Source organism: Danio rerio, chromosome 17 (assembly GCF_052040795.2).
Source record: "Danio rerio strain M-AB ecotype USA chromosome 17, GRCz13ab, whole genome shotgun sequence".
Classification (NCBI taxonomy): Eukaryota; Metazoa; Chordata; class Actinopteri; order Cypriniformes; family Danionidae; genus Danio; species Danio rerio.
The window spans coordinates 6,250,814-6,264,199 of NC_141037.1; the positions used below are offsets into that span (position 1 = coordinate 6,250,814).

Here is a 13,386-nt window from a genome sequence, read left to right on the forward strand (position 1 = left end):
ACCCCCCTAAACCTCACTCCCATCCGGGACACGGCACCAATGTAACCCCGCTGGTCCTACACCACCCAACCCGCTCCGAGCTGGTATCGAACCAGCGACCTTTCGCATGGGAGTCGGTTGCTCTACCAAGGAGGCTAAAGACCATGGCCTCTAGCATCTGTCGCTAGAACTGCTTTAGAGGTCAGAGGAGCGAGGTTTTACCTGCACAGCACTTACTAGCTGGCCTCCGTTACACTCACCCCCCTAAACCTCACTCCCATCCGGGACACGGCACCAATGTAACCCCGCTGGTCCTACACCACCCAACCCGCTCCGAGCTGGTATCGAACCGGCGACCTTTCGCATGGGAGTCGGTTGCTCTACCAAGGAGGCTAAAGACCATGGCCTCTAGCATCTGTCGCTAGAGCTCCTTTAGAGGTCAGAGGAGCGAGGTTTTACCTGCACAGCACTTACTAGCTGGCCTCCGTTACACTCACCCCCCTAAACCTCACTCCCATCCGGGACACGGCACCAATGTAACCCCGCTGGTCCTACACCACCCAACCCGCTCCGAGCTGGTATCGAACCAGCGACCTTTCGCATGGGAGTCGGTTGCTCTACCAAGGAGGCTAAAGACCATGGCCTCTAGCATCTGTCGCTAGAACTGCTTTAGAGGTCAGAGGAGCGAGGTTTTACCTGCACAGCACTTACTAGCTGGCCTCCGTTACACTCACCCCCCTAAACCTCACTCCCATCCGGGACACGGCACCAATGTAACCCCGCTGGTCCTACACCACCCAACCCGCTCCGAGCTGGTATCGAACCAGCGACCTTTCGCATGGGAGTCGGTTGCTCTACCAAGGAGGCTAAAGACCATGGCCTCTAGCATCTGTCGCTAGAACTGCTTTAGAGGTCAGAGGAGCGAGGTTTTACCTGCACAGCACTTACTAGCTGGCCTCCGTTACACTCACCCCCCTAAACCTCACTCCCATCCGGGACACGGCACCAATGTAACCCCGCTGGTCCTACACCACCCAACCCGCTCCGAGCTGGTATCGAACCGGCGACCTTTCGCATGGGAGTCGGTTGCTCTACCAAGGAGGCTAAAGACCATGGCCTCTAGCATCTGTCGCTAGAGCTCCTTTAGAGGTCAGAGGAGCGAGGTTTTACCTGCACAGCACTTACTAGCTGGCCTCCGTTACACTCACCCCCCTAAACCTCACTCCCATCCGGGACACGGCACCAATGTAACCCCGCTGGTCCTACACCACCCAACCCGCTCCGAGCTGGTATCGAACCAGCGACCTTTCGCATGGGAGTCGGTTGCTCTACCAAGGAGGCTAAAGACCATGGCCTCTAGCATCTGTCGCTAGAACTGCTTTAGAGGTCAGAGGAGCGAGGTTTTACCAGCACAGCACTTACTAGCTGGCCTCCGTTACACTCACCCCCCTAAACCTCACTCCCATCCGGGACACGGCACCAATGTAACCCCGCTGGTCCTACACCACCCAACCCGCTCCGAGCTGGTATCGAACCGGCGACCTTTCGCATGGGAGTCGGTTGCTCTACCAAGGAGGCTAAAGACCATGGCCTCTATCATCTGTCGCTAGAGCTCCTTTAGAGGTCAGAGGAGTGAGGTTTTACCTGCACAGCACTTAATAGCTGGCCTCCGTTACAGTAGCACCGGTGCTCCTAACTTTAAAAGTTTAGGTGCATCAGCCAAAATTAAGTCGCTCCCACGAATTATAAGCACCGTTACTACAAGTGTTACACAAACATATTTATTGCATTTGAAATCAACAGTAAATAAACTAACAAGCAAAAAAAAAAAAATATATATATATATATATTTTTATATATATATATATATATATATATATATATATATATATATATATATGCAAGTGTGAGCAAAATGTGTTTCAACGAAATCTCGTTATCACAAGAAAATAGATTTTTATAACATAACTGAGTGACCAAAAGGTACACGGACGCTCACCAGCCCTGAACGCACTGCTTGACATGAATGAATCTGTTAGCGATATAACTGTGCTGTTCTCACGGGTGCTGTCTGATATTGCACTGATGCTTTTGACATATACTGTACCTTATTATATGCATGTGTCATGTTAATAGCAATATTTTTTATGAGTATCGATACTAGTTTAGTCAGTGCAAGCCCGTTTGTGATGGTGTACGTGGTGTTAAATTTGACATATAGCTGCCACTTGCACGGCGGACAGCATCTGGTAATTATATGAAGGATTAAACTGAAGCTCTCGTGCTAGATGTGGCAAATAGTTACCTGAAAATTCCATCCCACAGACTTTTTATAGCGGACTTGAAGCCAACTGAAGTCTTTTATTCACTCTTCTAAAAGTGTAGATGGTGGATTAACATTCAGCACATGGTCACTAGTAAGATGTGTCATTATTTATAACTTTAGATGCCTTGGTTTCTAAAACAAAATCTGTCAGTGTTGTCTTCATTCTCATCTTCAACGCTTTACAGAGTAGCCCTCTCTGTCATCCCAAGCCAGAAGGCATTAACTGAGTGATTGACAGCTGATATTTCAGTGCTAGAGCAGTGGTGGGCCAACAAGAAGAGCGTGAAGGCGGGGAAAGCACTACGGACTTGGCTTTGTTTACTGCAGCAAGTTGATATGACAACTGTTTTAAACCATTCTTGAGCGCTGCGTTTCGCGTTTCAAGTGCAGAGATGCATTCTGCGTGAATGTATCCCAAATCCGCGCATGTGGTGAACAAAAACTGGTCGCACACAACAATTTTATACACTCGCACAAATGCTACCAAACATATTTTGAGGTCGCATGGACAAAATTTCGGGCACATGTGCGACCAAAATGGTCGCAATTTCGAGCCCTGCTACCTGTCGAATCAGCTGTCTGGAATACTCTATTCTGATTGAATCAGACGGGACATCAGACGTGACATTCCAAGACATGTTTCTGCCAGCTTTGTATTTTTTAAATGTTAAGCACCATCTTGTTTCTGAATAATGCGCAGGTTAGTGTATACTACATCAGCTGTTTTCGCTACTGTCAGCTTTGTGTTTTTGACTGTTTGGCGCCATCTTGTGTCTGAATAACGTGCAGGTTAGTGTATACTCCATCAGCTGTTTTTTCGCTACTGTTAGCTTTGTGTTTTTGACTGTTTGGCGCCACCTTTGTCTGAATAACGCGCAGGTTAGTGTATACTATATCGGCTGTTTTCATTTCTGTCAGCTTTGCATACTTCTTGTGACTAAATAATGTGCAGAATTACTATTATGGCTCAGAACAATGTGTAATAAGTGGGATAAAGTACAATTCAGCAGGTTGCTATTGCAGAATAATTAAACTAATGAAACTTTAGTGTAAAGTGTGACCTATAATTTTAAGTATGTATTCATTTTTAAAGAACAATCACAAGTTGTGAGTCTAAAAGCATCCTCAAATAAACACCAAATATTTTCTTTCTGTTTAAAAAACTCCCATGGTGCACCTTGTGAAGTGTTTGATAATCGCTATGTCACTTTAAGTGAGCAGATCAAAGCTCAATATGAATAGAAACTCAGATATGAGACTTTTGCAAACTATGACTATAAATTCCACATCGGCACACAATATCAGCTCAAGCACAGAAAACCCCTCTCAGAGTTTCCAGCATGTTCCTGCAATACCAGCCCAAAAAAACAAGGAACGTGTTCATCAAATGAAAGGAAATACATTGATTAAACACACTTCAGTGAAGTAACGTCTGCTAGTGAATGACAGAAACAACCCCAGAAAATGTTTAATCAAGCTTACTGAATGTATAACACCTAAACAGCAGCTGCTTTTCTGGCCTTCGGGTTGGCAGAGACTGGCACAGCTGTAATCGTGGACTTCCTCTGGAAACGGAGCGACTCAATCAAATGCTCGAAACGTCACTTCATATAAACTCACTTTAAATTGTTACACATACATCAGCAGACATAATTAGCAGCGTGTTTCTGGCTTTAAATAGTCCTTAATTTGACATTCGATACAATATTTGGATGAAAGTAAGGCCTTGGAAAATCTTGGTTTGGATGAATAGCTAATCTAATAATGATAAAATGGTGCATTAAAATCAAACTACATAAACACTAGGAAATCTCAGTGAATTCATCCTTCAACATTAGGAAGTAAAAATAGCTGTTTTTAATGAGTCTGTAACAGGGTGATCAGGAGAGTTTCAAAAGTAGCAGATGAAAATATAAAACTATGAAATTATAAAACAGCTCAAAATCTATAGATATATAAATTGTTTTAATTTAATGCATTTTTGGAGATTTTACGACCTTTAATAATATCTAAAAGAACAACACACTTCAAAAACATTAACTTAAAATCAAATTAATTCAATTTAAATTAAAAATTTTAATAAATTAAATTTTAAAAGTAAAATAAAAATAAAATAAAATAAAGGTAATAATATAAAATAAAAGTAAAATAAAATAAAAAACATATAATAAAATAAAATAAAAATAAAAATTTAATTAAACAAAAAATATAAAATAAAAATTTAATTCAATTATATTAAAATAAATTAAGTTAAAATTAAATAAAAAATATTAAGTAAAAATTAAATTTAATTTAATTTAATTAAAGATAAAAATATAAAATAAAAATTGTATAAAATTAACTAAAACTAAATAAAATGAAAAAATAAAGAACAAATAAAATTAAGTTACATAAATAAAAAATTAAAATAAAATAAACACATACATACATACATACATGCTTACATACATAAATACATAAATACATACATACATACATACATACATACATGCTTACATACATACATACATACATACATACATACATACATACATACATACATACATACATACATACATACATACATACATACATACATACATACATACATACAAGACTGTTAGCTTGATTCTAATGGAAAGCAAACACTCATAAAATGTGTGTTTTCATCTCATGAAAGTTCTTTTGGATGAGTCGGCCAACAATGACTGCACTCTAATTTACTGCCATAGCTAATTTTATTTTGTAAACATTTATTTCTGGACTCACAAGAACCAATAGCATGTGCATTGCATTACATTAAACAGTATTTGCAAATACATTACATCTGCACCTAGTTGTATTTCAAAACAACACAGGTCTTTCACTACTGGAACCAGCATGGATCTAAGATTCTCACAGAAATCGGTCAAGTTTGGTGAAGGAAAAATCATAGTTTGGGGTTACATTCAGTATGGGGGTGTGTGAGAGATCTGCAGAGTGGATGGCAACATCAACAGCCTGAGATATCAAGACATTTGTGCCGCCCATTACATTACAAACCACAGGAGAGGGCAAATTCTCCAGCAGGATAGCGCTCATTCTCATACTTCAGCCTCCACATCAAAGCTCCTGAAAGCAAAGAATGTCAAGGTGCTCCAGGATTGGCCAGCCCAGTCACCAGACATGAACATTATTGAGCATGTCTGGGATAAGATGAAGGAGGCGGCATTGAAGATAAATCCAAAGGATCTTGAAGAACTCTGGGAGTCCTGCAAGAACGTTTTCTTTGCCATTCCAGATGACTTTATTAATCAGTGATTGGAGTCATTGCAGAAATGTATGGATGCAGTCCTCCAAGCTCATGATGGAGTCAGACACAATATTCATTCTGTCTCCACTGCAGCATGACTTTATATTCTATACTGGACATTATTTCTGTTCGGTGACAAGACTTTTGTCTGAGCAAAGTCAGAGCTTACTGTCCTCATTAAACAATTCAAAATCAAGGCATGATCATATTTTATTTAGGTAAAATAAGTGTAATCTAGAGGCCTTTGCCTTTCATATAAGCCACTTCTGATACCAAATGATCAACTAGACGTCAAGATAATATCTGCTGTTCCTAAAACTTAGATCGGCTTGTGTCGGTAGCGTAGAAGTCAAAGGGTGTTTGTTCAAAATAACTTCTTTTGTGACAAAAGAGAGAAACTCAAATAGGTTTGTAAATTGACAGAATTGTTGTTGTATATTGAACAAACACTTTAATGCAAAAAAAAGACTCTAAAAACTGATCATATATTGCTAATTATTTCTATTTGGAAAATAAAAGGCCAATCATTTTAGAAGAGAAACCAATTTTAACGTGCTCTGAGTCGCTAACAATAAGACCATGCAAGAACACAAAACCAGCGGCTTCACCATGACAATCTCCTACTACACTACTCTATATCTGACCCAAAATCTGCTGAGCGTCCTCGAAAAGAGACAATAGCGGTTGAACAGAAGTTCTTCATTTGCAGTTTACTTTTGTTTTCAGGGGTCAGCGCACGAACACTGCATAAAAAGGAATCAAAACTCTACATTGCAACCCTCCGAATACACCACACCAGAGAAAAACCACGTTACCCTGCTCACAATGAAACAATTCCACACTTATATGATATATCGCAAGCAACAATTGCAGATAATAGTCGGAGGACAATGATCTCCCGCTAGCAAGCGTCACGGACGGGGTCATCGAACTTCCACAGCAACACATTAAAGAGAAGGAAAAGCATCAGACTGGGAGACTCCAGCTTTTCTCCATCTCTCAGGTTTCACTCTAGATGAGGAGCAAGAGTCCTAATGATCCTCCGCATGACATTACATGGCGCTGGTTTTCTGCTGATATTGATGAGGGCGAGTGCTGTTCAAAGAGGACCGATGCCAAAGCTTCTGTCTGCATTCTGGTTAATGACTCGCGCTGATTGACTGTGGCGTGCAAAATTACCCTGCTCGTTACGCACCGCTTGGTCATTTAAAGTAAAGGCTAAATGGTAAAATGCTGCTGATGAGGGAAAATGGTTAAATCTTGTATATGAATCAAAAAGTACTTGTAAGCAAAATGCTGTATATATGAAATTATAATATGATAATTTGGGTTGGGAATCAAAAGAGTTCTCTTTCAGAAAAGTTTCCATTTTATCCCATTGTTAGAAGGGAGTCATTTTCAAGATGTTCAGATATTTTCGATAAGTAAGTTTCCCATGCTCAAACGCAGTATGGCGTACCTGAGGGCTCAATTCTGGGTTCTCTTCTATTGGATAAATAGGGACCAAGCATCGGCACCGTTGGTGCGAGGCCCTATCGAGGCCCTATGCGCTTATTTCACACAGCCGACATTTTAAAACACGAAAGCGAGGCTGCGGTGGGAAGAAACCCGGAAGTGTAGGATCAGCACTGTAAACATTGCAACAACATGCTGTGCATTACAAACCTCCAACTGTTGCAACGATTTTTAAAGTGCAGATGAGGTGTAAACATCACTTTAATATCATCCAGTTCAGTTTAATTTAAACAATTAAAAGCATATAAGGCATTAAACTAAATCACAATCTCTTTTCTTCCTGAAGAGGGAAAATGGTTAAATCTTGTATATGAATACAAAAGTACTTGTAAGCAAAATGCTGTATATATGAAATTATAATATGATAATTTAGGTTGGGAATCAAGAGAGAGTTCTCTTTTAGAAATGTTTCCATTTTATTCCATTGTTAGAAGGGAGTCATTTTAGGATGTTCAGATATTTTCAATATGTTAGTTTCCCATGCTCCAACGCAGTATGGCGTACCTGAGGGCTCAATTCTGGGTCCTCTTCTGTTAGATTAATAGGGACCAAGCACCGGCACCGTTGGTGCGAGGCCCTATGCGCTTATTTCACGCAGCCGACATTTTAAAACACGAAAGCGAGGCTGCGGTGGGAAGAAACCCGGAAGTGTAGGATCAGCACTGTAAACATTGCAACAACATGCTGTGCATTACAAACCTCCAACTGTTGCCACATTTACATTTACATTTACATTTAGTCATTTAGCAGACGCTTTTATCCAAAGCGACTTACAAATGAGGACAAGGAAGCAATTTACACAACCAAGAGCAACAATGAATAAGTACTAAAGGCAAGTTTCAGGTCTGTAAAGTCTAAGAAGGGAAGTGTTAGTAGTTTTTTTTTTTTTTTTTTTTTTTGTACAATTAGTGTGATATTCAAAGAGGCAATTGCAGCTTAGGAAGTGAAGTGGAGACTAAATAGTTGAGTTTTTAGTCGTTTCTTGAAAATAGCGAGTGACTCTGCTGTTCTGATGCAGTTAGGGAGTTCATTCCACCAACTGGGCAGATTGAGCGTGAGCGTTCGCGAAAGTGATTTTTTCCCTCTTTGGGATGGAACCACGAGGCGACGTTTATTCACAGAACGCAAGTTTCTGGAGGGCACATAGATCTGCAGAAGTGAGTGCAGATAAGAAGGTGCTATGCCAGAAGTCACTTTGTAGGCAAACATCAGAGTTTTGAATTTGATGCGAGCAGCAACTGGCAGCCAGTGCAAACGGACTAGCAGTGGAGTGACATGTGCTCGTTTAGGTTCATTGAAGACAACTCGTGCTGCTGCATTCTGGAGCAGTTGAAGAGGCTTGATAGAGTTAGCTGGAAGCCCAGCTAGTAGAGAGTTGCAGTAATCCAGTTTGGAGAGAACAAGAGCTTGAACAAGGAGTTGAGCTGCATGTTCAGATAAGAAGGGTCGGATCTTTCTGATGTTATAGAGTGCAAATCTGCACGATTGAGCAGTTCTAGAAATGTGGTCAGAGAAGTTTAGTTGGTCATCAATCGTTACTCCAAGGCTTTTCACCATTTTGGATGCAGTAATGGTTGCCCCATCCATCTGGATTGAAAAGTTATAGTGTAGAGTCGGGTTGGCAGAAACTACAAGCATTTCCGTTTTTGCGAGGTTCAGCTGAAGATGATGATCTTTCATCCAGTGTGAAATATCCAACAGGCAGGCTGAGATACGAGCTGGAACCGAGGGATCATCAGGATGAAAAGAGAGGTATAGCTGGGTGTCATCAGCATAGCAGTGGTAGGAGAATCCATGTCTCTGGATGACTGGTCCTAGAGATGATGTGTAGATGGAGAAGAGAAGTGGCCCAAGAACAGAGCCTTGAGGTACCCCAGTGTTTAGATGCTGTAGGTTGGACACCTCTCCCCTCCAAGACACCCTGAATGACCTGTCAGAGAGGTAAGATCTAAACCATTGTATAACAGTGCCCGCAACGCCCAGTGACTCAAGCGTAGATAGCAGGATCTGGTGGTTGACAGTGTCAAAAGCAGCTGACAAGTCCAGCAAAATGAGGACTGATGATTTAGAGTCTGCTTTAGCCAGTCTGAGATCCTCCACGACCGAGAGCAGGGCAGTCTCAGTTGAGTGGCCTTTCTTAAAGCCGGATTGCTTGTTGTCCATGAGATTGTTTTGAGTAAGAAAGTCCAGCCACGATTTTTAAAGTGCAGACAAGGTGTAAACATCACTTTAATATCATCCAGTTCAGTTTAATTTAAACAATTAAAAGCATATAAGGCATTAAACTAAATCACAATCTCTTTTCTTCCTGATGAGGGAAAATGGTTAAATCTTGTATATGAATAAAAAAAGTACTTGTAAGCAAAATGCTGTATATATGAAATTATAACATGATAATTTGGGTTAGGAATCAAGACAGAGTTCTCTTTCAGAAAAGTTTCTATTTTATTCCATTGTTAGAAGGGAGTCATTTTCATGATGTTCAGATATTTTCAATATGTTAGTTTCCCATGTTCCAACGCAGTATGGCGTATCTGAGGGCTCAATTCTGGGTTCTCTTCTGTTAGATTATTAGGGACCAGAATCGGCATCGGTGGTGCAAGGCTCTATACGCTTATTTCACACAACCGACATTTTAAAACATGAAAGCAAGTCTGCGGTGGGAAGAAACCCTGAAGTGTAGGATCAGTACTGTAAAGTAGAGATCTGCGAGGGACTTAATTTTGAATCCCGCTCCCGCCCGCTCCTGCCAGGTTTCAGTCCAAACCCGACCGCTCCCACTTATATTCAGCATTTGTTGTCCCGCTGCCCGACCCGCCCCGTTTTCTACCCGCTAACAAAACCGAACAGCATATACAAGCTGTCTGTATAAACACACACACACACAAATAAGCACCAAGCAAGTGACAAACACAGACAGCATCATGCTCTCTCTCATTCACACACACACACACATAGACAGCAACAAACAAGCTAAACACAGCATCACGCTCTCTCATTCACACACACACACATAAGCAGACATCCCAAGTTGGGAAAAGTCATTTCCGGGGGATACAGAGTTAATTTGCGGGAGGTAGCGGGATGTTGGGTGTTTGAGAGAGGGGGGGGTCTGTTGAGTGAGCGAAGTATCTGAGTAGGTGGGGGGTTGGGTGAGTGAGCAACGTATCTAAGTATAGGGGGGCGTGTGCGCGCGACGTACATGAAGAGCGGTGGGAGTTGAGTGCGACGTACTTGAAGAGCGGTGGGGGTGAGTTGTGAAGAGCTAGGAGGGATGCGGTGGAGTGAGGGGTGTGCAACGTATTTAAGGACTGGGCAGGAGACGCGCGATTTCCGGGAGATTATCATTCATTTGCGGGCATCTGGGAGTGTCTATGATTTGAGGGATACTCCCGCAACTTCCGGGAGACTTGGGATGTCTGCATAAGCATGCTCGCTCACTCGGGAGTCGTCAGTAATATTGTTAGACTGCCCGCTCCTGTTACCCACCGGTTACCAACCGCTCCCGCGCTTTATTTGGAAATTTATTCCCGCGCCGCAAGAAATCTGGTCGGGTGCTCTACTGTAAACATTGCAACAACATTCTGTGCATTACAAACCTCTAGCTGTTGCTGCGATTTCAAAATGCAGATATGGTGTAAACATCACTTTAATTTGATTCAGTTCAGTTTAATTTAAACAATTAAAAGCATATAAGGCATTAAACTAAATCACAATCCCTTGAGGGGTAATGTGTACTCCAAGATTTCAGTTCATGGCACAAGGTAAACACCATGTGGACTCTTTCCTGCTTCAGCCTATGTGACCTGGTGAGTGATAAAACAATGCAGTCCTCTGAAGCACACCCTAGTGTTGGCTGTAATAGTGTTGTTCTGGTATTGAAGTCCATTTCTCGCTAACATTCAAGTGCCGCTGAGTGCATTCTTAAACAGCTGATCTGCCATAGTATTCGTATTCACCAGTGCTCAACAGAAATGACTGTGATTGTCCGTGAAGGTCATTAGTTCACCCACCGCTGTTTTACATGAATAAAAAGCACTTGTAATCGACACACTGTATATATGAAAAAACAATAACATAATTTGTGTTGGGAATCAACAGCGAATCCTCTTTCAGAAATATTTTCATTTTATCCCACTGTTAAAAAGAAGCAATTTCCGTGATGTTCAGATGTTTTCAATAAGTACGTTTTCCATGCTCCTACACAGTGTGGCGTAGCTCAGGGCTCATTTCTGGGTCCTTTTGTGGTTGCATATACACTTAAAGTCAGAATTATTAGCCGCCCTAAATTATTAGCACCTCTGTTTATTTTTTCCTAAATTTCTTTTTTTTTTTATACTTTATTTTTATTACTTTTAAGGAGAGAAGAAAAATAAATAAATAAATAAGTAAATAAAAATAAAACAAGGGGGGAAAAAAATACAAGAAGTAGGTAAGTAAATAATACTAATAAAACACCAGAACTTAAATGAACGGTTGACAGGTCACATATTTCCTTACAGGTCACATGAACAGATACATATATAAATCAGATTACACTGTGTAAAGGCATAAGTACAATCCATTTCTCCCAATATTGCAGGTATTTGTCCATTTGTAGTTTTAAAGAAAAGGTCATCCTCTCCATATTTTGAACATTAGATATGATATCCAACCATTCATATTTTGTAGGGGGTTCCAGTTGTAGCCACTTTCGAGTCACAGTTTTCTTACTGGTTGCTAGGAGTATTTTTAATAAGTACTTGTCTTTTACCGTTAGGTTGGCTGCAATATTTCCCAGATAAATTGTTGTAAAAGAAAGATCCACATCATCACCAAAAATATTACGTATTATTTGCTTTACATCCTTCCAATATGGCTGGGCAACTCCAAAATATGTGAAAGTGGTTTGCCAAGTCTTCTCCACATTTCCTCCAGCACTGCACCCTGTCCTTGTCCTGTGTTTGCATGTATGTTAATTTGGGGGTTATAAAGTATCTGGTAAGATTCTTCCAGCAAAAATCTCTCCACATACCAGAATTGGAAGAGGTGGTCTGTACTGAGCAGATATTCAACCAATCTTCCTCTGAGATAACTAGGTTGGATTCTCTCTCCCATTTTAGTCTGATATAATTTGTTGATTCTTCCTTGGTCGATCGGATGGCAGAATACAATTTTGAAACAAGTCTTCTATTATCTTTGTTCTTGTAGATGTCTATAACTAAGTCAATTAAATTGGGGGGATGGTTCTCTGAGCATCTAATCTCACTTTTCCTAAATTTCTGTTAAAGGGGGAGAAGATTTTTTTTAAAACATTTGTAAACATAATAGTTTTAATATCTTATCTCTAATAACTGATTTATTTTTTCTCTGCCATGATGACAGTAAATAATATTTGACTAGATATTACAGAAGATTTCTGTGAGAATCTTGGGACCATGCTGGTTCCAGTAGGTCTTCTGCAGTATTTGTGATGATTGAGACAGACAGACAGATGATTCATCTGAAAAATCCACCTTCTAAATCAGGGGTTCCCAAACTTTTCAGCCCGCGACCCCCAAAATAACAATGCCAGTGACTCGCGACCCCCAATATCCTCTGAGGTGGTTATAAATACAGAAACCTTGCATGCAATGACGCAGACACAACAATTAAATTTGTGTCAGTGCTTTAAATGTGCCAGAAAGTATAACCTGATGTTATAAAATCAAAATGCATCAGACGCTATTGCTGCCTTTAATATAATGTAATTACCCCAGGGGTCGCAATCCAATAGAACTAGTAACTACAAGCTACTATAGAAACTATATAGTATATAGTAACTATAAACGACAATTTTTATTTTCAGTATAGTTATGGATGAAATATGTTAATTCTTATGGTTTAATAAAAATAAATAGATTTTTGGAAATCACCAGGCGACCCCCCTTCATTGCCCCGCGACCCCTCGGGGGGTCCCGACCCCCACTTTGAGAACCACTGTTCTAAATAATCAACTAAAAGTCAACATATTATTTGTTGCTCTTACAACTGGGATCAACGATCAGACCTTTGTCAGGTAGTATATAGGAACAAGTGACTGTCCTCATAAATGGATCATTGAATGATTGTTGTGACGATGATGATGATGATGATGATGAAACGTTTCATGTTCCTCATTATCAAAAAGTCAGACTTGTACAAATCAGAGATGTGGAAAAGGAGCGTACGTCATACCTGAATCCAGCAGGTCTTCGTCATCGATGGTCTTCAGGACTTTAGATTTGTAGTCTCTGAACTGCATGTACTTGAAGAGTCGCCTTATTTTTTTCTGATG

General features: G+C 40.6%; 2 protein-coding genes and 1 long non-coding RNA gene across 9 annotated transcripts in view; 1 reads left to right on the plus strand and 2 right to left on the minus strand.

Annotated features, from left to right (window-relative positions):
• The window catches only part of cdc5l (CDC5 cell division cycle 5-like (S. pombe)), a 452,249-nt gene that overhangs the window by 183,082 nt on the left and 255,781 nt on the right, over window positions 1-13,386 (plus strand). The window lies entirely within an intron of this gene.
• Window positions 1-13,386, minus strand: part of LOC141378508 (uncharacterized) — an 842,893-nt gene that overhangs the window by 103,265 nt on the left and 726,242 nt on the right. The gene's annotated exons all lie outside the window — the stretch shown is intronic.
• Window positions 1-13,386, minus strand: part of supt3h (SPT3 homolog, SAGA and STAGA complex component) — a 267,732-nt gene that overhangs the window by 79,507 nt on the left and 174,839 nt on the right. For all 6 annotated transcript variants that reach the window (XM_087288936.1, XM_087288937.1, XM_087288938.1 and 3 more), the window contains one exon: window positions 13,287-13,380. In XM_087288936.1, the coding sequence (XP_087145062.1) occupies window positions 13,287-13,380 (94 nt within the window). The remainder of the gene's footprint in view (window positions 1-13,286; window positions 13,381-13,386) is intronic.